The sequence below is a fragment of the Argopecten irradians genome, chromosome 9 (assembly GCF_041381155.1).
Source record: "Argopecten irradians isolate NY chromosome 9, Ai_NY, whole genome shotgun sequence".
Classification (NCBI taxonomy): Eukaryota; Metazoa; Mollusca; class Bivalvia; order Pectinida; family Pectinidae; genus Argopecten; species Argopecten irradians.
Genome location: NC_091142.1, coordinates 28,883,684 through 28,911,667, shown reverse-complemented (window position 1 = coordinate 28,911,667; position 27,984 = coordinate 28,883,684). Strand labels below are relative to the sequence as shown.

The window sequence follows — 27,984 nt, the reverse complement described above, 5'->3', positions numbered from 1 at the left end:
ATGGTAGAAGAAGCAAAATAACAGATAGTTTACGAAATATTCCTTTATTTCTATTATTGAAAAAAATGTCATTAAAGCAACAGATAAAAAAAAATGATGAAGTCTTAGAAATGCTGCAATACAACCCATTCAGCTTTGCAGAAACGTTAATTGATAATGTTTCTATCCAACTAGAAATAAAATTGATGTGAGAAGACAAAAACAAAAGACCCTGATATGGTTAATATAATCATCACAACTGTTATCAACAAAGTACCGGAGTTCTTTCTTCGCAGATAAATACAAGGATAACAGTATCATCAATCTTCCTTGCACACATGTACAGATAAAAGTGTAGGTCCAAAAACTGTAAAGATACGATTTGTAGTGCATTGACAATAACAAACTTTATCTAGTGAGAGGCAAACTGGTAGGCAATGTCTTTGTTATATATTACAGCAGCAGAGGTCTTCTCAGGCACATTATAGGATGGCTTTGTTGATTGCGCATATACCAGATATATAACACCAATAATGACAAGATAGTTACCATAATTACTATGAAATCCAATAAACGCACGCAAAGCGGGAAAAAAATCAGCTGCAAGCTTCATTACTGAGAACAAATGTCCAGGAACAGTTTGAAACAATGAAACAAAAGAATGAAAGAATGAAACAAAAGCATATAAACACTATATATTGGCCCTTGATTTTATAGATTTGACTTTTTAATTTATGAAGAGTATTTACTTCCATCAAACCTGTCAACTTTTTGAAGATTTTTTGAAATTTTAGTCATTTTGACCCTGTTTGGACCCGCCCCTCTGGTCCCCCAGGGGTCAGCGAGGACAGATATGGATGTTAAATGCTACATCTGAGACTAATAATCATAATCAAGTTTGACTCATTTCCTATGAAAATTAAGCAAATAATGTTCATAAATGTGTTTTTACTATATAAACTAAAGTAAACTTGACCCCCTTCCCAGGGGGATACGTGAGACCCCAGGGTCATATAATTCACCATTTTTATAAAGAAAACTTTAAGACCTTTCCATCTATATAAAGAATTTGATTCTACCATTTTCAGAATTTTAGAAGAATATTTTTGAAGTTTTAGCCTATTTGACCCCTTATGGCCCCGCCCCTATGCCCCCAGGAGGTCCGCCAGGACCAATATGGATATGATAATAAAATGCTATCTCAGGCTAATAATTCTAACCAAATTTGCCTTATTTCCTATGAAAATTGAGCAAAAATGCTCATAAATGTTTTTCCCTATATAAACTATAGTAAACTTGACCCCCTAATCAGGGGAAAACGTAAGATCGCATGGTCATATAATTCACAATTTTGTAATGGATAATGGACCTTTCCAGATATGAGAAGTATTAGATTCTACTATTTCCAGATTTTCAGAAGAAGTTTGAAGTTTTAGCCTATTTGACCCCTTTTGACCCCGCCCTTAAGGCCCCTGGGAGTCAGTCGTGGAAAATTTGTTAATAGGATTCAATTGCCATCTCGAACTGATAATTCTAACAACGTTTGACTCATTTCCTATTAAAAGTGACCAAATAATGCTCATAAATGTGTTTTCCCTATATAAACTTTAGTAAATTTAACCCCCCCAGGGGAAACGAGAGACCCCAGGGTCATATAATTCACAATTTTTGTAAAGGACCTTAATACCTTTCTATCTATGAAGAGTATATGATTTTATTTGATTTTAGTCAATTTTACACCTTTTGGCCCTTCCCACAGCCCCCTTGGAATGTTTGTGCAAATTTTCATTGAAATTGCTTCAGCAGTTTTGGAGAAGAAGTCGAAAATGTAAATTATTTACGGACATATGACACAGACGAACGACGAAGGACAAAAGGCGACTTGAGACTTTATCTCAGGTGACCTAAAAAGCTTTTCTTGTTTCGTGAGTATGAAAATTACGGCACAATTCTTTTTGAAAATTATCTAGAAAGGAGACAACTCCATTTCAGTTTAACTTTAATTGAAATTAAATATGATAAATAAGCCACATCCTGGTTATGATATGTGTTACTAATATAAATATAGATATGAATATATTCATATATTACACTATTACACATTTGATAAGTCAATATGATATATAAAGTAGGGTTGTGTGAAATGGATATGCCACAAAACCAAACCCAACAAGAATTTAACAAAGTTCTAAGAGTTCATATACCATATTTCATATTCAAAAACTGTTTGTTATATAATATATGTTATTTATAAGTATACAATACAAAACAAATGATTTCACTATTTGCTCGGTTTACAGAAAGATCAAACGAAAAAATGTATAATACAACGCAGAAATAAAAAATATATATTCAAATATTAAAATCCTATTTACCCACAAACGGCTTATTCACATTTAATTTATTAGAAATGATTCAAGATTTTCAAGTTCTTTCTATTTCTTTTTAATGTTTTTCTTTGACTTTTTCGGAACTTTCTTTTCATTCCCTTTATGAGTAGCCAAAGCTGGCTTTCCATTCGATGGCAGAGGTACCACTTTCTTTTTCTTTCTCCTTCTTTTCTTTTTCTTCCTTTGCTTTCCTTTTTCAACTGTTGCAGTCGGTTGTAATATCGTTTCCAACGGTGCCGCCTCTCCGTCCCCAATTACGTCATCGGTACACGAATCATCGAAGACAACAGAGATATCTGATTGTGTGTCGATATTTGCTTCATCGTTACCGAACAATTCCAAACTTGGAATATCCAGATGTTTGTCATTTTGACTTAATATTATTTTATCTGTATCCTTTCCGGTCTCCATCTTATTTTCATTTTCTGAAGCTTTCACTTTCTGCTCTGTCGCGACACGGGCTCCCTCATCTGAACAAATGTTCGAGTTATTGTCTTCGACATTTTGGCTGAAAAGACACAAATGTAATGCAATTAATATATAACAATCGAAAAAACTGTTAATAATGTATTGATATATGCAGCGTTAACATTTAATTAACAATGTACTTTAAGTGTCTTTTGTATCGTTACACTTTATTCATTATATATTCGTATGCTTAGCAATGCAAATAGAAATTATAAGTCGATTGATTGTATCTAAAATGCTTAATATATAGATACCCACGTAAATAATGCTTCAATGAAAATGCAGGAAGGGATGTGTGCCCTAACTAAGTTAATTCCTTTGTAAGTTTCATCAATCTCAGGCTTACCTTATACCATCCTTGTGGTCGATGTCCTCATTTTTCATTAATCTCCTCTCTCGTCTATTAAGATGTTCAGTCATAACCCTCCTGTCTTCAATCGGCGATTCCAGCTCTTCTTCCCGATGCTTCCTCTTCTTTTTCATCCTGGATTTTCTCTTATTCTCTGACTTATCTAATTGTAGTATGGATTCCAACAGATTTGGTTCCCTCGCCTTGGCATCTTCTTTGAGGAAAGGATTGGTTATTGCAGCTGCGGTTGTGGTTGGATTCGTGATACATGTGTCATCACTTAAGTCTCGTTCTGTACTTGGGACATCAGGTGTTTGAGGGCTTAGGTTCGAGATTTGTTCGATTATTTCGGCTTCTTTTGTTCCAGTGTTGCTCTTCGGTGTGTCTTTGTCAGGCTCTGCTTCATATATATTTGCAAAGTCCAAGTTCGCTTCAGTGCTTGACCTTACGAAGATAAGATGACTATTGTTTGAGTCTGTCCTTACGCCATCATCCTCTGTCTTCACTTCGTTTCTGCTACTCCCAGGTATCCCTTCATTAGGTAGAGAGGCAACTTCTTCTTTCTCATCCCATTTGCCGCCGTCTATGCTGGTTGGTTTCGGCTGAGGGCTAAAAAAATCAGCCATTGAAGTAAATACCTATAGTCGCTAAAGTTGCACATTTGAAAAAATAGATAGCCACGAATTGTCAACTAAAATCGACATAAAATTAACCGATGTGGAAAAGTTGTTTTGCAGGAAATAATGAAATTAATTCGCGGTAAAGATTGTCATGTTATGTTACATTATGTGGTTCATAATCAGGCACCATTATAGTTATGATATATAACGGCCGTCCACATCTACGTAGTATATTGATAATTCCGCATTATATGACATTATGGATTTTCTTGGTTTCTCTTATTTTTCTTGACTAACGTATTTACCTGATATCCTTCTTTTGCCTTTTGCTTTTCTTCCTTGATTTTTTCTTCTCTCGTCTGTCATTATCATCTTCGGTAATGATCGCTAGATCTCCGATGGAACATTCTGGCTCAACCTTTCTACGTTCTCTTTTCCTTTTCTTCTTTTTTCGTCTCCCTTTATCAACTGAAATATCTGATGGTTCCTTTGATTCTTTTTCCTTGCTACCTTCTCCAATGGATGTATTGTTAGTCTCAATATCACTTGTGGGTTGATTTTCGTTATATATCCAAAATTGTAAGCCTGTCGCTGTGTTTGGAGTATCCAACGTTATATCGCCATCCGTCTGTGTTCTGTCTGCTTCATTTTCTACTTCCTTTGGAATCCTGTTTTCATCTATCATTAGGTGAGGACTTGTAATGGATGTCTGCTTATTATCTTTATCGAATATATTGTCGACCGAGTTTGCTCTCTTCACATGGTTGCTGAAAACATACAAGAACGCTTGTAGGGAGAGCTATACCTAACATGACAGGCTGTAAAATGATCTAGCTGTTGTGTGACATAATCATTGAGTTCTCAATGCTATTGTTATAAAATCTACATATTGTCAACCTTTTTTTCTATGCATTATCATAGCTTCACTCATGGACAGATTTCAATCAACTTTTGTGTATTGAAATTACAATTGTTAAAGTTTCGTCAAGCAATATAATTATTGTCATATAATATAACATCGTCTAGTCATATATAATAAAGTGATTATTATTTCTATACGCTTATTAAAACTGCATCACGGAAAACTATGCTTTATTAAGTTTATTTTCACGAAGTTTCTGTCGATTTAATCGCATGCAAAAATGATTAAAAGTAACCGCAAAAATAAATAAAATTTAAAGGCCCACTACCTTTCCGAAACAAAACAATAGTTTCTTAAAATTATAAATAACATAGGAAATATATATAGATGGCTTAAGATGAGGTTACAATGCCAAACAAATGCAAGATTTCATGCGTAAACTATGTTGTCAGTGAAGATTTATTTCGCTGTTTTGCCGTCTGGCGCAGTGATAGTCAACTGACGCTCAGTAATTAGGACGACGGCGGGCAACATAATAACCCGCGTTATGAAATAAACATTTAATTTTTAAATTAATCTAATTGTTCAGAAGGTGATGACAGGTGTAGTATTAACGGTAAGCTAATAATGTTTAAAGCTATCAATCTCGTTTTACATTCCAATTTCAAAAATTAAAAGCCGTTTCGGAAAGGTAATGGGCCTTTAAGTAAACAGTGTTTTCTTGGGGTTGAACTCATGCTAGCCTAGAGAAAAAATTCAAGAAGAGAAAGAAAAAAGTGAAAAAAAATGAAAAGAACAAATATCATACTCTTAATTTTTAGTGTATAAATGCATGCTTAAACATAAACGATTAGAAATTATAATATATTTATAAGGTGTTGATTATACTCGGTTGACTATTATCATGACCTACCTTGTTTCAATCTGATAGTCCTGCTCTGTGACCTCTACACACTTCGTAGATTCGTTTGCTATGTGAAAGGTATCTTGTACAATACTATCCTGGAGATGATGTTTTGCACTTCGAATTTTCGGAATTGCCGTCCAGTGGTTCCATTTTGGCTGCCATGATTTAGTCTTCTCTTCTATCTGATTACCAGTGTTTAACTCGTCGTCATCGAACCTAGCAATACAAGGCTTCCCTTCCTCTTCATCGACAGCATCGTTGATAGAAATATCCTCTACCTCCTGATTGCTAAATACATGATAATTTTATAATTATCTATTTATTTGTAAACGTTGCTTTTACAACTTTGATTTAACTTGATTGAGTGTGTCAGACATGATCTATAATTGATGAAATAAACTGCTAATTGACGGTAACACTGGTATGTAATACACATTCACTCGACTAGACTATGTATGTAAATACATCCTCGATACTCAATGCAGGGGTTACTATCACTATCGTATAGGAATATTTCCTAACAAAACTGAAGGCAAACTGAGATACATGTAATTTGGTCCTTTGGTGTACATCAAAAGAATTTAATAACGGTACAATTGTCATTGTTTCTCTTGAATTGTCTCCAGTTTTACTATGAGCTAGTTTAGGAGTGGATATAACGTCAGAGATAGTAACCCCTCCAGCATTGAAAATGGCATAAATAAAATCCATTAAATCCTTCATTTACCTTTTTTCTTTCTTTTTGCAAAAGCAACACAGGGCACAAACAAGGAGACCAGCGGAGAGAGATCCAGTGACCGCTGATATAACAATAATGATGACGTCATCTGAAGGGTCTACAGTTTCTTTGTCACTCACAACACAATCTGTAAATCAATACCAGAAAGGACATTAATATGTACCTAAAACTATAAAAAAAATATACAAAGGTATGGATTTTAATAAAATGTGTAGTTTTCAGTTCAAGTGACAAAAATTGTCGATTTCCAGGCAGAACAACTAGGGGCTATTGATAAATTTAAGTGCAATTCAAATAAAATAATAGGAAAAATAAATGTCAATTGCATATACTGTAAAAACATCTGAAAACATATTTCAACATGACGTATTATGACGTAGTATTCAATAAGAGACACATACATACATAGAACATAATAATTCAAATAACTGAACACATGTAAGTTATAGTGGAAACTATAACATACATATGGATGTTTTGTTACAGTTTACATTGTAATACGCAGTCATTCTGTATTTACACATTACAGAGTTATCCCCTTTTGTGTGCAGGTATTTATTATGACATCATATGTTAGTAAGCGTAGCGTCATACGTCCATTTGTCGACATACACGATGAAAAGTTTTCTTATATTTAATAAAATTTTCAATTTATTATGCACTAACCTTCGTTTGAGGAATTTGACCACATGTACAGATTCTCTTCCGGTCTACATTCTAGACATAGTGCATTCTCCTTGTATGACCCTTCAGGGTAGCAGGTTCCGTTAATGTAACAAAATCCGTCCTATAGTTAAAATAACATTTGAGCCAAAAATCACTAGACATAATTAAACAAAACGAAACACAATCTTTCCTATGAAAACAAGAATTAAAAAAAATATTTCAGACTGCTTACAGAATATTACAGAGTATTGAAATTCTTAATTGGGTTTAGAAAATGAACATAGGTCTTTAATATATTAGGTATTTTCATTCGGACAAAAGTAATTCTACCCCAAACAAGACATCACTACGTATACTTTTGTCTTTAACATTGTATGCCTTATAACGATTTACAAACCTTTATGTAAAATGTGATTTTTCCAGAATTATTAACGTAATCCTGGCAAGCTGTATCAATCACGACGAAATTGATTGGGTCACTAAATCCAAATCCGTCCAAAGCCACAGACACGTTGTATTCGATCCCAAGTCGATCGGATGGTGTGTCATTTACAGGTAGTTCACATATAATGGTAAACAACGTATTGAGATCCGCTGTTACATTCGACTCGTCCATTGTGTGGCTAATATCCCCGACCAACGTCTGAAAATGTATATAATGGCTATGTAACAATGAATAGTAAAGCAAAGGAAAATATCAGACAACAAAAATGTATTACCCTCATTATCGAACAGATACAAAACGAATCCAATGTTTTAGCAGCTGACATTTATTGAGAAAATATGTAACTTCTTTACTGTATACGGTCAACCACCTTTTTTCGTGTGCATTTTTCTTTGTAAATGTTGAGCACAAGCTATATTATCGAAAATTTATCTCAGCAGAGTGATATCTTCCATATATACATTGAGAGGTATATCTAACATTCAAAATTGACCTTATTTATCAATGTGATGTCAAGCAATATGAAAGAATCAATCAACTTTATCTTCAAAATAAACCATTCATATCTAAATTGTAGCAATGCATGCGTGGTACTCACCGCTTGACCGCTGAATTGACATGTGATGTTGATATCCGAAGGAAATTCCAGTGCCTCTACCACTACGTAACTACAACCCTCGTCAATATCACACAGTCCGTCATTCTCGAGGCCAAGATTCTGTAAAGGCTTGTTGAGGTCAAAGGAACAATCGTCGGAGGCAAATCCGTCTTGGCACACACATTTACCTGTAGTGTAAAACTAATTTTAGAAAACAGACAATTTTTGAATGTACAATACTTACATCGAGTTATTGTTGGTTACCCATGTAGTCAGCATACACTTGCATAAGAAATCAGACCGCGAACAATTAATTGTTCGCGGTCTGATTTCTTACTTATTTTCTAACCTATCTAAAAATATTAAACAGATGATAAGCAATGTCCACTATTAATCCAACACGTTTATCTTATATTTCCTAGCCAGGTTATGTTTAAATACACAAAGGACTAGATATGGTAAGGGTCTTTTGTGGCCCCCAAATCCGCTATTTTTCAAAGTCTGTTATTTTAAGATGTTAATGTTGCATCTCAAATATTAACTACATACCTGACATATTTGATAGTGCTATTAGGTAATATAGCAGTTCTAGTTGCCATGGCAACCATTTTTATAATACAAAAAATATTTTTCTCAAAATGATGTATTCTTCGTGTCTGGTAATTCCCTTAAAATATGAAGTTTGTTCTAGGTAATTGTGCTCTATTGTTTTCAAAAGAAAAACTATCAAAAAATATGCTAAAATTGACAAAACTTTTTTTGCATAATTTATGCAAAGTTACCATGCAAAAACATTATTTCTGTCAACAAAAACATCATTAAATTTTTATCAGGGGCGTATTCAATATTTCAAACGCAGCAACTTACTTTCTAAATACTTAATTTGAAATTTGGTAGATTTAGGGGCTATTACCATATCTAGTCCTTTAGCTTTCTTTTCTGTTAATAGATATTCAAATAAAACGTATACCAAAAGAGTTCTATTTTCATACTGAAAAATGACTTAGAAATTAGCATTCCATGGGAAATCCATCGGAATTTGTTTCAAAATTTTTGATTGCAAAGAACAAAATGTTTACAAAACTCAGCTGGGATTTACCCTTTTCTTATAACATTAACTTAATTGAGAAGAGGTCAGTTTTGGAAACCTAGCTAGTGACAAAATACATTACAATGAGTGTCTTTCGAACCTTTACAAAAATCAGAGACCGAACATGACCAAACGGTAGGGGGGTTTCTTTCACTGTCTTTATAGCCACCTCTAGACTTTTCATAGGAAAACTATGGGTCAGGTGCTTTTGTCAATCAAAATAATCGAATTCTTGTATATTATATAGTTACGACATAATCTAGGAGTGGATATAACGACAGTGATAGTAGACTTAAATATTGAGCATAATGATTTTTATTATTATAAATGGTCATAGTCATTTTTCTAATGAGATTTTACTTCGTTAATATTTCATTGTCATATCATTGGGATGTCTTTTTTTCTTTTCTTTTTTAATCTTGGGTATTTGTTACACTGACAAGCATATGTTTTAGATCACATATTTGCAAATTTACTGAAATATAAGTAACATAACAATTCCGTATCCAATATAGATGTGAATCGTGCATTTCATATGTTCAGGAATATTTCTTACCGTTTGAGCAAGATCCACGTTCTGAGCAGTTTAGAGGGCAGGTATTATTCCTTATAATGTTACTTATATCTGGGTTCTCCTCCTGTAGAGTTGTATTCTTTTCTAACGTCTCTAGACACAAGCTTTCACTTCTATCTATGGCATACTTGGTCCAATTTCCATCTCCGGTAAGCTTTTCAAATTAAACAGTCAAAATGGTCTTTTCATTTTAGATTACAATAAATTTTGAATTATGCATCTGAATTATAGATTTTTGAATCGATCTAACATTAAAATGTCACACGAAACTGTATCCAGGAAAAGAAAAATGGTTCCATGAAATGTTCTTTCATGACCTTCTGTATATCTATAACCCATCCCTGATACTACAGGGGTTACTTTCACGCGTATATCACCCGAACTACGCCAATAGCTAAATGCTCTGTGTGCCACACAAATGAGACAGATGTATCGTATAATAACGGTACACTTGTGACTTTGACTTTGGGCTCTCTCTTATTTTCAAAAGAAGTCTATGTGGGTCTGTGATTGGTCAGTGGTTTTTTTTTTATCTGAATTGTCCTCAGTTTTAGTATAACATAGTCCAGTGGTGGATGTAACGACAGTGAAAGTAACCCATATTATATTGAGGATGACTATACCCTAGCCAAAGTATTGATATAAACACTGATATTACTAACACGTACATTTATAGGAGGTATTTTCTTTTGTAAACAGAGAATTTATATTAATGATTTTGAAAGTTTTTTACAAGACCAATGAGTTCTTACGAAGGCTGTAATGGAAACCTAAATATTATTTTTGTATCTATTGTTGTCGAAGTTACATAAGTCTTAAGTCACTAAGACCAAGATTAAGAATCTAAAACAACCTCTAACATCCTCGCTCTCTTCACAGTTATATTTCTTTCGATATTTCCTTCCAATAATGTCTTTATTAAGAAATCATCTCCCATTTGCTCAAAAGACTTAATCAGCACTATGAACAAAGTTCAATATCGAACAGGTGTTTTAAGTGCCCCAATTTATAGACCATTATCCTCACCATGAGATCCGCAGCACAGTTATCGATCTCATCACTTGAGGAGTTGACCCCGATCTGAGAACAGGCTTCGTTCGTCACGGTATTCAGGGCTTCCGTACATAGCTGGATAGCCTCAGATTCATTAATTACTGTGGACTGTGGAAAAAAAGCGGTTTTGTATTAAAAGTGATTATAGACTTCTCACAATTTTTGCAGCCTACTTGTATAAGCATTCTATAAATAGTAAAGCAATGTGTAAGGATTGCATTCTAATGAAACACTTCTCTTTAACAATGTACTTACTCTTTTTATGATGTCATGATGCTGGTAATTGTTGTTGATGCGTTCAGCGCGTCGCTTTTTTCTCAACGTTGTTTCTTTAATGGCGGTACATATCACTTCCTTTCCGGGGTTTGGACATATAGCGTACTGTCTTGCTGAACATTGTGGTGATTCATGGATACCATTGGCACATGAACATGTCTCGTGTGACCGAGGATAGGAAGGTAGTAAGTCGGTATCGATGTTAGTGTTTAGTAGATTCTCGGCAGCGCTGAGTCTGGAAACATTCAACGGGATATGTAACAAAATTTACACTACAATTTCAAGATTTTGTTGATTTGTTATATCCGTTTAAAGGCCAACTCAATTTCCGAAATGGCTTTTAATTTTACAGATGGAAATGTAAAACGAGATTGATTATTTTGTAATTTTCATAACGCAAGTCGTTTTATGTTTCCCGTCGTCGTCCTAATTGACCAGCGTTTGTTGACAATCACTGCGCCAAACTATTAGTCTTCACTTTTAAATGTTACGTTAGGTATTGTAACATTATCTTAGGTCATCGATATATATATATTCTTATGATAAATTTTATTGTCTAAGAAACTTGATTTTGTTTCACAAAGGTTGTTGGCCTTTAATACATCTGAATGTTAAACTAGCTATGCAGTTTTAAACAAAATATTCTGGTTTGGTTAATTGCTGGTGGATTGGAATTGATAAACGTCGTGTAAAATGAGATCAAAGATTTATAAGTCTCACTTATAAATCTTTGAATAAGATTAACTATTGCAATTTTATCAAATCTCACTGCTGGTTAAATATTTATTTGTTATAAGTAAAACGGTATGTACTTGCCTATATGACTGTGTGAAACTGTTCGGATGATAAGAATACGGCCTTTGGTTAGGGATCGGTTTCTCTCGACAAGGTAAGCTACCATCTTTGCTGACACAATCATTGTTTATATCTCCATCAAAGTCCCCACAGAGACCGGATACACTCCCCCTGTATTCATGGAATGTGGGTGTTATGTCGACATCCAGAAGACCATTGGATCGGAGCCACACTCTAACAACGGCGCCAGTCGGCAAGTATATCTGGTACAGTGAAAATAGTTTCCACGTTAATCATGTGACATATATATCAATTACCAATACTATTGTATTGCTGTGCAATTTCAATATATTTGTTTTCCAACAAATACTCTAATACCGGGAACGTTTTTGAAACACTCGATCACAGGGTTTTATTACTGAAAGGCTGAAAGGATTCTTGTTTAACTATTAGAGAGTAATCGAAGTAATAATTTCAAATTGTCAACTACTGTAAGAAAACTTAACTTCGTGACGACTTAGTTTTACGGCGATTTTTATTCGCGATTTACATGTGAACGTTTTATTATACTTGTACATGAATTGATTTCGTGGTGTTAGCGCCTGTATAATACATGGAAAGAAGTTTTAGAGTATTAATTTATGATAACTTCCAACTTACTTCATAATTCTTGGTGGTTCGTTTGATCACTCTCAGGACACCATCAAGACATGACTTATAGTTGATGTAATTGGGCCCATTACACAGATAGATCTGGAACACATCTTTCCCAGCAACCACCAGAACGCCGCATGCGCAATATGGGGATCGACCGTTACGATTACATGATGTGATCTCCACTTGTATCTACAAAACATACTTTGGTACCAGAAACGTGAACCTACAAAATATACTTCGGTACCAGAAACTTGAACCTACAAACTATGCTTCAGTACCAGATACGTGTATCTGCAAAATATATTTCAGTAAACGAAATGTGTATTAGCAAAATATACTTCGGTACCAGAAACATGTACCAACAAAATATACTTCGTTATCAGAAACGTGTACCTACAAAATATACTTCTTTATCAGAAACGTGTACCTACAAAATATACTTCGTTATCAGAAACGTGTACCTACAAAATATACTTCGGTACCAGAAACGTGTACCTACAAAATATACTTCGGTACCAGAAACGTGTACCTACAAAATATACTTCGGTACCAGAAACGTGTACCTACAAAATATACTTCGTTATCAGAAACGTGTACCTACAAAATATACTTCGTTATCAGAAACGTGTACCTACAAAATATACTTCGTTATCAGAAACATGTACCTACAAAATATACTTCGGTACCAGAAACATGTACCTACAAAATATACTTCGTTATCAGAAACGTGTACCTACAAAATATACTTCGGTACCAGAAACATGTACCTACAAAATATACTTCGGTACCAGAAACATGTACCAACAAAATATACTTCTTTATCAGAAACGTGTACCTACAAAATATACTTCGGTACCAGAAACATGTACCTACAAAATATACTTCGGTACCAGAAACATGTACCAACAAAATATACTTCGTTATCAGAAACGTGTACCTACAAAATATACTTCGTTATCAGAAACGTGTACCTACAAAATATACTTCGGTACCAGAAACATGTACCTACAAAATATACTTCGTTATCAGAAACGTGTACCTACAAAATATACTTCGGTATCAGAAACGTGTACCTACAAAATATACTTCGGTACCAGAAACGTGTACCTACAAAATATACTTCGGTACCAGAAACATGTACCTACAAAATATACTTCGGTACCAGAAACATGTACCAACAAAATATACTTCGTTATCAGAAACGTGTACCTACAAAATATACATCGGTACCAGAAACATATACCTACAAAATATACTTCGGTACCAGAAACGTGTACCTACAAAATATACTTCGTTATCAGAAACGTGTACCTACAAAATATACTTCGTTATCAGAAACGTGTACCTACAAAATATACTTCGGTACCAGAAACATGTACCTACAAAATATACTTCGGTACCAGAAACATGTACCTACAAAATATACTTCGGTACCAGAAACGTGTACCTACAAAATATACTTCGTTATCAGAAACGTGTACCTACAAAATATACTTCGTTATCAGAAACGTGTACCTACAAAATATACTTCGTTATCAGAAACGTGTACCTACAAAATATACTTCGTTATCAGAAACGTGTACCTACAAAATATACTTCGTTATCAGAAACGTGTACCTACAAAATATACTTCGGTACCAGAAACGTGTACCTACAAAATATACTTCGGTACCAGAAACAGTACCAACAAAATATACTTCGGTACAAAACTGTACCAACAAAATATACTTCGTTATCAGAAACGTGTACCTACAAAATATACTTCGTTATCAGAAACGTGTACCTACAAAATATACTTCGGTACCAGAAACATGTACCTACAAAATATACTTCGGTACCAGAAACGTGTACCTACAAAATATACTTCGGTACCAGAAACGTGTACCTACAAAATATACTTCGGTACCAGAAACATGTACCAACAAAATATACTTCGTTATCAGAAACGTGTACCTACAAAATATACTTCGTTATCAGAAACGTGTACCTACAAAATATACTTCGGTACCAGAAACATGTACCTACAAAATATACTTCGGTACCAGAAACATGTACCAAAAAAATATACTTCTTTATCAGAAACGTGTACCTACAAAATATACATCGGTACAAGAAACATATACCTACAAAATATACTTCGGTACTAGAAACGTGTACCTACAAAATATACTTCGGTACCAGAAACGTGTACCTACAAAGTATACTTCGGTACCAGACACGTGTACCTACAAAATACACTTCGGTACCATAAACATGTACCTATAAAATATACTTCGGTACCATAAACATGTACCTACAAAATATACTTCGGTACCAGAAACGTGTACCTACAAAATATACTTCGGTACCAGACACGTGTACCTACAAAATACACTTCGGTACCATAAACATGTACCTACAAAGTATACTTCGGTACCAGACACGTGCACCTACAAAATATACTTCGGTACCAGACCCGTGTACCTACAAAATTTACTTCGGTACCACAAACGTGTATCTACAAAATATACTTCGGTAACAGAAACGTTATCAACAAAACATACTTCGGTACCAGAAACATGTACCAACAAAATATACTTCGGTACCAGACACGTGTACCTACAAAATATACTTCGGTACCAGAAACATGTACCTACAAAATACACTTCGGTACCACAAACGTGTGTCTACAAAATATACTTCGGTACCAGAAACGTTATCAACAAAACATACTTCGGTATCAGAAACGTTATCTACAAAGTATACTTCAGTACCAGAAACGTGTATCTACAAAAAATACTTCGGTACCAGAAACGTTATCAACAAAATATATTTCGGTACCAGAAACGTTATCTACAAAGTATACTTCGGTACCAGAAACGTTATCTATAAAGTATACTTCGGTACCAGAAACGTTATCTAAAAGTATACTTCGGCACCAGAAACGTTATCTACAAAGTACATTATATGTATATGTCAGTGACAGAAATTCGTGGAAACACGTTATAACAACAATGAGTGATTAAAGTTTCGATAACAGTCAGGGGGAAAATGTTAAAGCCCGCAATAGAATCAGGTTATTTTATACGTTTGTAGTTATGGACATTACAAAACTTACCTGGATTGGAGGGTTTTCACTTTTGAAAAGCAGAAATGAGCCCGGATATTGCAGTTCGTATTTCCTACAAAAGACAAAGAGGCATCGATTATGTCCATATTTCAAAACTATATCCATGACTATGTAAAATGAACAAAAATTATAACTTGATGTACATAACACTTAACATAATTTTACACGCGATTGAGCCCTTTAATAATTGTATTATGAATCAATTGTAAAACAAGCGAAAACAAAAACAAACAAAATCAAATATTGTACATTTCGAATGAAATCATAGTAAAAAGGGAATTAAGATGAATTGCATATGCTTTTTCCTTGTGATTGTCAACATATTTACCATCATGAAAAATTCATTCTGAATCAAATCTATATTAGCAACCATTTGGATCTATGTAAATCTTACTGTCGTCGTTACGATCGGACAAGGTATAAAATTACTGATAATAATAAAAAAAAAAACTATTAAATGATAAGGATTACAATATTGTCATGACGATAATACTCACAGTCCATCAAACGACATCATGTGTGGATCACAGAACACACGGCAGTGTTTTCCTTGCCAACTACGATCGTCTGCTCCTTCATCCACGGTCACCTGGCATAAATCAAAACGCTGACGTTAATAATGTTTAGTGTTCATAGCAAATCTAAACAGAACGTAGAGGATCGATTATCGGTAACCAGGTAGCTCAATCGGTACTACGGAGCATCTGGCTAGTGTTCGGAGGTCTCGCATTTGAAACCCAGTCTGACTCCTGTTACATAATTGGCGCTCAACTAAAATACTCACGATGGTGGTATAAGGTTTTCAGATATCTTCAAGAGCGAACACTTTGAAAAAAGAGGGAGGATTGTAGCGGGATTGGACTGGCTCGATTATCGGTAACCACGCATACGAAGCACAATTGGTAGAGCATCCGGCTAGTGTTCGGAAGTCTCGAGATCGAATCCCGGTGTGACCGCTAAATGTTCTCCTCTCCTAGGCCTGTTATAAAACCGTACCAATTACCATCATGAAGTCCCACCTTCCGGTGATCTGAGGTCATATTTTGACCTGATTCTTGTGACCTCACAATCACCAGAAGGTGGGACTTATTGACGGTAAAAGTAACTTTACCTAAGACGTTTTGGTATCATGTCAGATGAACACACGATAACGAACCTGAACAGAATCCGATTTGGAGTTTTCCCAAAACTGGTGATGTGAACTAGATGTTTCCAACTGGAATGAAAACTGTCGAGTTATCAGCCAAAAGTAACCCCTCATACTTTCAACAGAGGCCAGCTCAAAAGAGTATATCTGTGGTTCCCAGGTATCACTGTTAAGGGATGTCGTCTCACCCCGCACTTCGATATCACATTGCCCTCGGTGTTGGATCGTATTACTGTAGCATGTGTTCTCTGTTGACGTTTTCCTTATATGCAAATTGAGTTTGCAGTCACCGCTGTTCTGAAACCAGGATGAAGTACGCATACATCCGAAAGGAACAGTCTGCTGGAAGTACACTGTCGCACTCCTACCACGTTCAATAGGCACAGATTCATTAAGCATCTGTAAATATAGCAACTCATGGTTATAGTGAACTGACAATTCAAATAGTAATTGCTGTTCAATAAGGATTGATATCAACATTAAAGATGGTCCACTGCCGACAGAGCATAAACGATACCCATCATTTGAACAATAACTTATGTTTAATCGTCTATATATGTGTCTAACTAAAACAATAATACATATAAAATAATTTATTTTGCTTTTGGTACATGCACAACCCATACCTCATTCCATCTAGGGCATAGTGCCATGGATTTTCTTCGGACGCAGTTAATTATTTTGAAATATTTATCTTGAAGTAAAAAAAAAAGCTTAAAGCGCAAAGCTTACAATGGTGTTAATGGTGCAAAGAAAGTAAATTTTGTAACTGAAGTAAAATAGTAATTTGCCTGCTCCTGATTTTGACGGTGGAGCATCTTTAATCATTTGTGAAGAAATATGACATTTTGGATTATAATAAATTGTATCGGTAGATAACTATACCTTCATTCCAGCATAGAATCCTTCGCTAGTTACAAGAGATCCTGTCTGTCCGTTTCGAGATGATCTTACTCCAATACTACACGAAATCTTAAATAGTTCAACATTAACCATTCATAACAACACTCCTCATGTAATATTACTAAACTGTAATACGCACAGTCAATATTTATGTTTACCTGAAATACAAATTTGATAATATAATTCTGTTTGAAAAGTCCTATTAACTCTAATGATTTTTTTAGAATGTCAAAAGTCGAATCAATTCCTATAGGTTTTCGTATAAGTTCTTAAAGGATATACTTAATTTCATAATGTTTTATTCTCTTTTGTTACATAAATGAATCGCATTATCGATAAATACAGAAAACAAATAGTATTTTAGTAAATACAAACAATATGATGTATGATTTATTTGTCTTATAAAATTATTAACATGTGGAAACGCAATTGTTCACATTTTGTGAATATACATCTTCTATTAAATATATATCTATATACATACATGTACAGATAATCAATAAAATGTAGATGATAAAAGTTGTCACTTGTTGATCAATGAGTCATTGTAATGACATTCAGATACCAAACAAATAATGTCGAAATGTAATTTTGCATTTTGCGAATATAGTTCTTCTATAACAACAACATATAAACATACAATACAGAAAATCAAACAAATTTATCCTTACATTTATTCCAGCTGCATAACCAAACTTTGATACGAGAGTTTTCTCCGTCACAAACGCTTCTAAATTCCCGGTAACAATCATGTCATTTCCGAAATTGACATATCTGCCGTCGACATAGAAGTAGACTACGTAGAAATAGGCATTGCTCGTGTCTCTTACGAAATCACAAATGAAGCGAAGGATAGGCTCTTCATTTAAGTTTGAATTCAGTGCATTGTTCGAGATCAAGCCGCTGTTCCAAAATAATTCATACTTTATCTTAGCCTTTGTTGGTCGATAAGATGGAGGCGGATCTGAAATAATTTAGACCAATACTTTCAATATACTTATTTTGGCTCAGTCAAAATATTCGAACATATTATATATAATCCCTATGATGAATTCGCGCAATCATCAATTATAATTAGTGCAAGCATATTCTAGCGCAACCATTCTAGCGAGACAAGCACTAGTTCCAAGCGATAGTTTACTAAATTCAGCCCTATTGAAGCTGCGTTTGGAACTTTTGAACATTCAATAACAATGATGTATTTTGTTATTCAAAAGTAAGAAGCTACATATTTCTACGTAAAAAGGTTGAACAAGTCAAATTACAATTACTAATTTGTTGAGGAGAAAAACTTTTATGCCGGTACGGACACTAGAACATTCCCGGACGTGTGCATATCTAATCAAGAGGAACTTACCTGTGGAATCCGACGGGATGTCTATGGAAGAAATGAAAATACAACATTACACCAAGGTGGCATTACACGAAATAGTATTGGAAAACACTTACATGTATGAATAATACACCGGTACAATGATCGTGACACTGTGTACCGGTTAAATGGTGAGTTATTTATTTTCGATACATTTGCATTTTGACTAAAATCCGTGGATTCTAAACGCCAACAAAATATATATCTAAGAAAGATAGAATTGTTTAAATTCATGTGTTATATGGAGATCGATGAAACACGAAATTTACTTTCCGCGAATATGCTCCTTATAGTAAACCGGGAAATATTGACCTCACGAATTTAAAACGCTATACAGTACAACAGTTTCTTATTACACTAAGTGTACTTCATGTGAGGGTCATGATGGATCGATAAAAGATTTTGGAAACATGTCCTAATACCCGTATTTTAGATATTTCTAATAATATATGTTTTGAGTATTCAGGGATAATTTGCGTGACAATTGCACAACTAACTTGTGAAATTTAAAGTTGTAGTAATCTACTTGGGCTCTAGTTCATGAATACCAAAACAAATGGTTCATTATGAGTAGTAAGCCGTAATTCTGTAATCAACCTTGACTTATATTTAAAATATCACTGAACATAATATATGTTCGCCATAGATGAATCACTTGTTCAGGACTTTGAAGATAATTATTTCTGATAGTTTACCTCCTCAAAAAAAAATCATCTTTACAGAAGTTAAAGGCCCACTTCTTTCTGAAACGATTTTTTATTTTTAAAATGGGAATACACAACGAATCGATAATTTTACAGAGACACAAAAGTTATTAACTTACCGTTAATACTACACTCATTAACGTATTCTGAACAATTTAATTCAAATACATAAAATACATGTATTAATTTTCATAACGCGGGTCGTCCCATGTTCCCGCCGTTGTCCTAAATACCGCGCGTTAGTTGAATATCACTGTGCTAGAAGGCAAAACAGCGAAATGAATTTCCACTGTTGTTATTCTTGCATATGTTTGGTGTTGTAACCTCATCTTACGCCATCGATATATATTTTCTTATGCTATTAATATTTTAAGAAACCTATAAATTTTGCTCCGGAAAGGTAGACTATAAACGTGAGCTAAAATAGCAGAAAATTGCTCTGTTTTATTTAACTAAATATACTTAAGGTATTATATCCCTTAAGTTATTGTCTCCCGTTAAATATTATACAAATATTTCATGGGTTACTGTGCCTTAACCCGAGGTGATGGTATTCAACAAATGTTATATTGCACGAGGCCAAAGGCCGAGTGCAATATAACAGTTCTTGAATTACCATCACCAAGGGGTAAATATTATGAACTAGAGCACAGTAACCATGGAATATTTGTTTTATTACATAATCACCAGTTTTTCATTTATAAAACGAATACGACAATCACTTAACAAAATAATCAACACCGTACTGTACGGAAAAAAACTTAATATCCTATTGAAGATTGACGTTTAGCCCACGTACGTCACGTTGTAAATCCGGTTTGGATGTCTTATTGTCTGTTTTCACATTATTAGACCTGCTTGCAGCCTTTTGATCTAATACATTCATCGTGTCCGTCCTTTACTCGGTACAGTTAACGTCTACATGACGTGCTTGATTCGAGATCTATAAATCCAGCGCGAATTTGAGCGTGAACCTTTATGACGTCATAATAACGTAACTCACTGTTACTCACAATTCCTCGGAATTTCTTTTACAAAACTAGACAACAACATCGAGGTGTTCCTAAAGCCGTGAAATATAACATTTCGAACCGTGCAATATAACGTTTCCATGGAAGCGTGCAATATAACTTCGAACCGTACAATATAATAAGGTTTTATTGGACGGTCGGTGTAATAGTTGAAAATATTATATTTCTTCATATATAGATTGGTGTAAACAAATTATGTAATAAAATGATGTATCACCTGATGCAGTTGAACAGCACAAAGTTGAACATAAGTGCGTACGCATCAAGACTAACATAATGAAATACCGTTAAATCGTAGTTTGTGGTGCAGTCTGTCACTTTTGACAAAATGTGCGAGGAAAAAAAGTCATAAAAATATATTGAAGCAAGTTCGGAATACATTTTTGTCACCAAAAAAACAATGTAAGCATTTGTAAAATTTAATCCAGTCCAATCGTTGTCGGCATGTGTATTTCATATCTTCAACGTTAGAAAAAAATGAGAATGTTATCTTTTATAATGACATTATAAATATCTTCATTATACACCTTTCAAACAGCACCTCGATTCCTGATCTCAAGATACTAACAAAGTTTTTTGAACAGTGTATCGTGAATGTACACGATCAAAGAAGTGAGATACGTCCTTGGCACGATCAAAAGACTTGTATACAATGTACGCGTGTTGCGTAACGTTATCGACACAAAGCTATTTGCCTTATCATACCGATGATTTGTTACACTGTTGTGGTTCTGATATGAACAAAGGTGTCTACACACATATATGTATATATCAGTTACGTATATTGCTTTAACGAACGAACAAACGGCGCATGTTTTTCTTCATTGTAGATATTCTACAGACAATAGCTATGTCAACGCTTTAATATTTCTGGAAGTAATTACCAGTTATATTTATCAAATTAATATTAATTATAAAACAGCTAAACTCAAATAAAATAGACGAATATCATCATTTTTTTCCTTTCCGAACAGTTTTAAAATTTAAACATATTACACTTTTACAAACTTATCATCCTCGATACTCCAGGGGTCCCGATTACTTATATAATTACGATCTCTACACCCCAGGACTATCTCATTGTAAAACTGGAGGCAACAGAACAGAACAGGTAATTTAGTCTTTCGATGCACATCAAAAGAGCCATATAACCGTACACTTTGGTTGACAGTGTGGCTTTGAAGTTGGGCGTCGCTCTCTTTAGTCTTCAGAGATTTTTTTGCTGACCTGTGATTGATTCAAATGTTTCCCTCTAATCTGCTTTCAGTTTTACTATGAGATAGTCCAGTGGTGTAGAGATTCTAATTATAAGTGATTGGAACCTCGGTAGTATCGAGGATGCAAACTTATTTGAAATGAAAACTAATACTCTCTAGTTACACCCTATGTCTTTATTCTATTATATAACCACATATCAATCAAATCTGAGTTCCTTTTATTATGTATTAAATATGGAGCGTCTTATAACAATAATATTGGTACTATGCTTGTTAACGGGAATAACCAAGTCGAAATGCAAAATAACGACCTCCAAATTACAATTTATTCAATCTGATTAAAATACAGATCAACATTATATACTACGTTGTGGACGTAGTGTATAATGGTGATCTGTATTTTAATCCGATTGCCATTTATTACAGCATTGTTGGCCTTTGTTTGCATCAGCATGGTCCTATATTTTCGTATTGTGTATTTATATATGGAGCCTATTTCAAGGCCAATGCACCTTTCCGAATAAAAAATAAAAGTTTCTTAAAAACACTAATAGCATACGAAAGATGAGGTTACAATGCAAAAGGGTCCATGCGTAAACTATATGTTAAGAGTCAAGTGACTCGCGGTAATTAGAACGACGGCGGGCAATATAAGACGACCGGCGCTATGAAAATAAAGTTACATTTACATGTATTAAAATTGATAAGAATTTGATAATAAGCATAGTATCAACGTAAGCTAACAGTTTTACTACTCTACAAAAAATTCTATCTCCTTTTACATTCCCATTTTAAAATTTCAAAGCTGTTTGAGAAAGTTAGTGGACCTTTAAAAGGAAGATTAAAGGAAGAATGGTGACCGTAGGACACCACTCTAGGGGAAATTAACGGTTGAAAATGAATGTAAACTCATGAAATGATGGCCTGGTTGTGACGTCACAATAGTAATATTTCAAAAACTGGAAACATCTACAATGTATAATGAACCTCCACGTGACCATAATATATTGACGAAAGTGACAAATCATGGAGAATTCAGAGCATACAATGTATTTTTATGAGTTATTCTTACCGAAGCAATATGCACTATTATCTGGCGGTGTGGTGAGTTCGTACATCATGTGAGTCGTGCAGTTTTCTATGTATACAGACTGGGTATTTGCACAAGTGTCACCTGAAGTGCGGTCAGTAATACACAACTGCCTGGCGTGCTTGCTTCCATCAGCGACTGGGAACGTGCCTATAAACATTTAATGCGGTTCGACAGCAAAACAAAAATGATAATGCATACTGCTTCAAATTATCCATGAATATTTTTTCTAATGTCAATCTACTGACCACCAAGGATAATACAAGCAAGAACATAAATAAGACTACTAGTCTAAGAGAATAGTCTGAAATATTCTAACATTCTAAATCGATTTCATGTAAACTATTCATCTAAAAAAAGTCTCGTTAGAAAAGCGATATAATAGTAAAACAGTAATAGAATCCGGCTTATAATACGAAAACTGAAAACAAGAAAATTAAGTCAAAACACCCTCAATTACAACATCAATATCGTCAATAGTAAAATATTTAGCAATAAAGTCATGGAAAATACGACACATTCATAAACAAGAAGAAAACGAAAAAGAGAAGGTTCAAGGACATACAAACCACAAATGTTATAGGTAGAATAGCAATAAATTGAAAATAAGAGAAATCAAATGATGTAAGCTAAGGTAGATAGGATAGACCGTCCCTTCTGGTTTTATCTGAAGATTTTGGTTCATGTTTTTCTTTGATTTTAATGATAATAAAAAGCACATAATATGCTTTTCAATATGTACTTAAGTTTTTTTTCTAATTTTCATTTTTTTTCCAGATTTTAGAGATTTTTAAAGTAATATTATATCCTCCCTGTAACTTGCCTATGTAAAGAATATGCCCATATCATGTTTATACCACAAACTTTTCCCTAAAGTATACTAATCAATGCTTTTCTAAGACAAATGTTTTGCTTTGTGAGATTCCGTGTTAAAATAATTTCTTTTTCTTTTAAATTTTGCGTAGCGATTTGATAGGCAAGAGAATTTAATAAAAAAAAACAATTCACAGCAATTTTATCTATACATATTAATTGTCCGTTTCCAGATGGAAATTAGTTTGATTTACCATTCATCCAGATTTGTGAATCAGCACCGCATCGAGGTGAGTCTAGGGCTGGACTCCTAGTAAGAAGCAGATACTGCCCTCCAGAGTACCAGCCGTCTGTCAAAGGGGCACTGGAGTCAATTGGTAATATGTTGGTAGGACGGAGCATTTCTAATTGAGGAATGGTTGTTGGTAATAACTCACAGGGATCACTCACTAAAACAAAAACACATAAAATACATGAATCTGTAAAATAACGGGTTATAATTTTCGCGAAGGACCTCAGGATCTAAAATTAGAAATTTAATTCCAGCGAACCCTTTATCAACCACTTGGCCATCACAAACTGCTCACAACAAGGGCTTACTAAATATTGTTATGATGTCATTGTGACACGTATTCGATAGACATTTAGGTTTGTCGCATTGAAAATACTTATATGGCCTGTATCTGTTGTGGCGAATAAAACCACTATCACCAAACAGACATACGATCAAGTATATTTAGAATCCTGTCACAATAAATTCAGTTATTACATAAAAATAAAAAGAAAATGCTGATTTATAGTTAGAATAAATATGATTAACCATTATATCTTTCTTCATTAAGGAGTTATCTCCCCCTATCTTGCGAAGGCTATCTTAAGGTTATGCCTGGTGTCTAATCCTATTGGCATTTTAACATCTTTTTGTCCATGAAATATTTGGATATTGGAGAATATTGCTTCTAAAGAATTACATTATATTATATATATACTAAAGCTCTTTTGTACTTTAAGTTGAATCGTTTTCTTGTCGATTATTTTTTTTCTCGGATTATTATCGCCCGCAAAATACGCTAATTTTAATCGCATGGAAAAATGGCTGGTTTAGTATAGTAAACATACCGAATGTTGTCATTGTATGGGAAGGGCTGTCAAGGCCATCTACCCAACAGCTACAAGGGAAAGTATATGAATGTGTTCCGTCGTACATTACAAGCTGTGGAATTAAAATGGAAAAGAAATATTCAGTTAACAATTATTTCTAAACGAAAGTTTAATTAACAGGTAGAAAAACTGAATGGTCAAATTTGGAAAAAAAAATCAAACATGACCTGTTACTTGTTTCTTCTTTCCACACAGAAGAATATAAGTATCGTATAGATCATCGGTTTAGGAATAGACAATGTAATGTTATTTGTCTAAAGTTAATGTTTAAAAACTTTTATAACGAAATCCGATATTGGCACAAAATTGCAATTCTAAACATAAATATGGTTTACCATGATTATAGTACAATAGAAGTTTTGTTTCAAGTGTGGTAATGAAGAATAGGGATACGCCATGGGTTTAAAAACATTTTGTGACCCTCGGATAGAATATCCCTATCCTTCATATTCGCATGTGAAAGAGTCCGCATACTCCGTATGATATACAGTAGTTCATTGGAATATTCTTATATAGAAACTTGTACCAAAAATATGCTTTAGTAAACAAATAAGAGGGGAAAAATAACAACAACAAGAAAACATCAACAACAAAAAAAAACAACAAAAAAAACAGTTAAAAATTTGAAACAGTGATCAATATATTTAAAGTTATATGTGCCGTATTTTTCATACTCACCACTCAAGATGAGCTTTTAATATGTTATTCATCACCAAAAATTACCAACTGTTTTAAAATTACAGTGCTTTCAATGCATATGTTTTAATTTTACATGTACAAATAAGAGTTGAAAATGATTTTTGGCAGTACTGCCAATTATCATTTATTTACATCAATAGTGAAGTGAAATGAGTACATACGGTGAGACCATGAAGCCAAATTGTGGTCTACAATTTCATTACACATTTTTACGATGTTTTTAGTAATTATAAAGTGACTTCTGCAGGTATGTTTTCATTTAAACATATTTAAGGCATAAAAAACAACAATTTTTCAGTACAAAATTTCTGTGTTATAACTAGCATTTATAAGTCATCTGAAGCCGTTGGAATGATTATTACAACTTTATTCATTAAAACTTATGTTTTTTAATAAATTAATGATGAAAAAATAGCATGTCAAAATTATCGCCCAGTTACGGCACATATAACTTTAAGTGTAGTTTAGAATAACTGCTAAAAATAACTTCAATTTAATATTACCTGTGTAAGCCAAATGCCATCCGATGAAGATGTATATATCCGTGCACTTTCGATTTTACCGAAATTGTAATTTACATTTAACAGTTTTACTTCATTAACTCTAAATCTGTTTCCTAAATAAATTCCATTAAGGTGAGAGTTTGTGCCGTGGACATCGAGATAAAAGCGACCTAATGAGGGATCTCCACCGATAAACATGGTGATAGTCCAGTTGATGCCTGTAATAAAAAATAAAAGCATAGATAGATCAGTTTCCTGATACAAATCTTTTATGTTACAATTTAAGGATGAGAAGAGTAATATTTCTATTTATTGAGAAATTACAAACGAAGTTTGCTTAAAGATGTTCCATCGCTGACAAATGGGTTTTTTTCACTATCAAAAACAGGAACAGACGATTTATTATTTTTATTCAGTTACAAAAGTTACTTACATTACCACCATTGAAAAGTTTGAGCTTCTTATTTTACTTCAATTTAAAAATATGAAAAACAATTAATTGCATCCCGAAAAAATTCTGTGGCACTATATCTTATATGGAATGAAGTAATGATTGCGCATGCACCAAAGGCGAAATAAAAAATTTTTATGTTATTTTTTGTGCTAATTAGGCATATATATACACGATTAAACGCCAATTATTGTTCAAATGATGAATATCATTTATGCTCTGTCGGCGGTGGAGCATCTATTCTGTTATATTCATTTCTATTTCTAGTGTATTATATAATTAAGTTTTCATTGTCCGACTTCAAATCCAAAATTTGCTGTCTTAAACATATTCAATTTATACGTTTAATATTACGACGATATACTAGTACTATCATACAAAATTTACAAAATCATTAATTAAATAAATAAATGTTCGTCGACATCGACGAAGAGGCAAACATGTGATATTATATTGCATTGCAATCTACAATGTATGACTACAATAATTTAATTTGCACATATTTTCATTAGATATAGATAATAACTTTTTCGTGAAATCGTTGATTGCTAACTCTTCTGCCGGTTAAAATTATACTTACATGCACCAAAGTGCACCACATAAACAATAATGAAAACAAGTTTCGTAACAGTCATCTTTCTTGGTCAAAAACCAAACATGTATTTCACAGTCATTGGTCATGTACTATATAATACCTATAACAAAAAGCGACATGCATTAGTAATAACAACAGTGGGAATGAATAATTTGTCAAAATTTTGACCAATACACATGTTATCATATCTGGAAAATCTATACCAACTTCTCAAATTAAAACAAAATTGTGAAATGATCTGAAAGGCATTGTCCATCACTTTCGATATACATTTTATATTTTAAGACTTTTTTCATACCATATGTTGATATGAATGAAGCTCTGAATGCCCATGACAAAGTGTAGAAAAGAATGGTACGGACATTTGAAATAGTATTTATTAATGTATGATATATTCAATATTTTAGAAAAAAAAATATTAACATTTTCTACAGAGGAATATAATTGTCGAAAAGGTATGTCACAAAAGATGACAATAAAGTAATTACTTACGTTCCTTTCTTTCCATGTATGATCAAACCATTGTCTTCACGAATGCAGCAGACATTTTCTTCCTATGTCAACACTGTATACTGGGTCTTGCAGAATGCATTACTTCTTACATACCTAATCAATTGTTTAACACATACATTGGTTAACCCTTAACTAAAGACAATTTTCACGGTACACCAAATTCTTTTGTGTAGAGTCACTTAGCTAACCATTGTATATAAGTGTCTTC

At 33.7% G+C, this 27,984-nt stretch overlaps 1 protein-coding gene across 1 annotated transcript; it reads right to left on the bottom strand.

The window, feature by feature from the left end:
• Nucleotides 1–28: 28 nt before the first annotated feature.
• On the bottom strand, nt 29–27,905 carry LOC138331995 (uncharacterized). The gene is made up of 25 exons (XM_069279904.1): nt 27,756–27,905; nt 27,249–27,363; nt 26,218–26,435; nt 24,974–25,067; nt 24,109–24,303; nt 23,024–23,191; nt 18,985–19,005; nt 18,299–18,591; nt 17,610–17,696; nt 16,734–17,123; nt 16,075–16,166; nt 15,566–15,629; nt 12,472–12,657; nt 11,833–12,074; nt 10,996–11,251; nt 10,714–10,848; nt 9,670–9,841; nt 8,024–8,211; nt 7,378–7,623; nt 6,981–7,101; nt 6,303–6,441; nt 5,582–5,863; nt 4,112–4,573; nt 3,184–3,795; nt 29–2,877 (listed from the first exon to the last, which is right to left on the bottom strand). Exons 2-25 carry the CDS (start codon nt 27,301–27,303, stop codon nt 2,415–2,417), a joined length of 5,181 nt encoding a protein of 1,726 aa, XP_069136005.1. The 5' UTR covers nt 27,304–27,363; nt 27,756–27,905; the 3' UTR covers nt 29–2,414.
• Between the last annotated feature and the right edge of the window lie 79 nt (nt 27,906–27,984).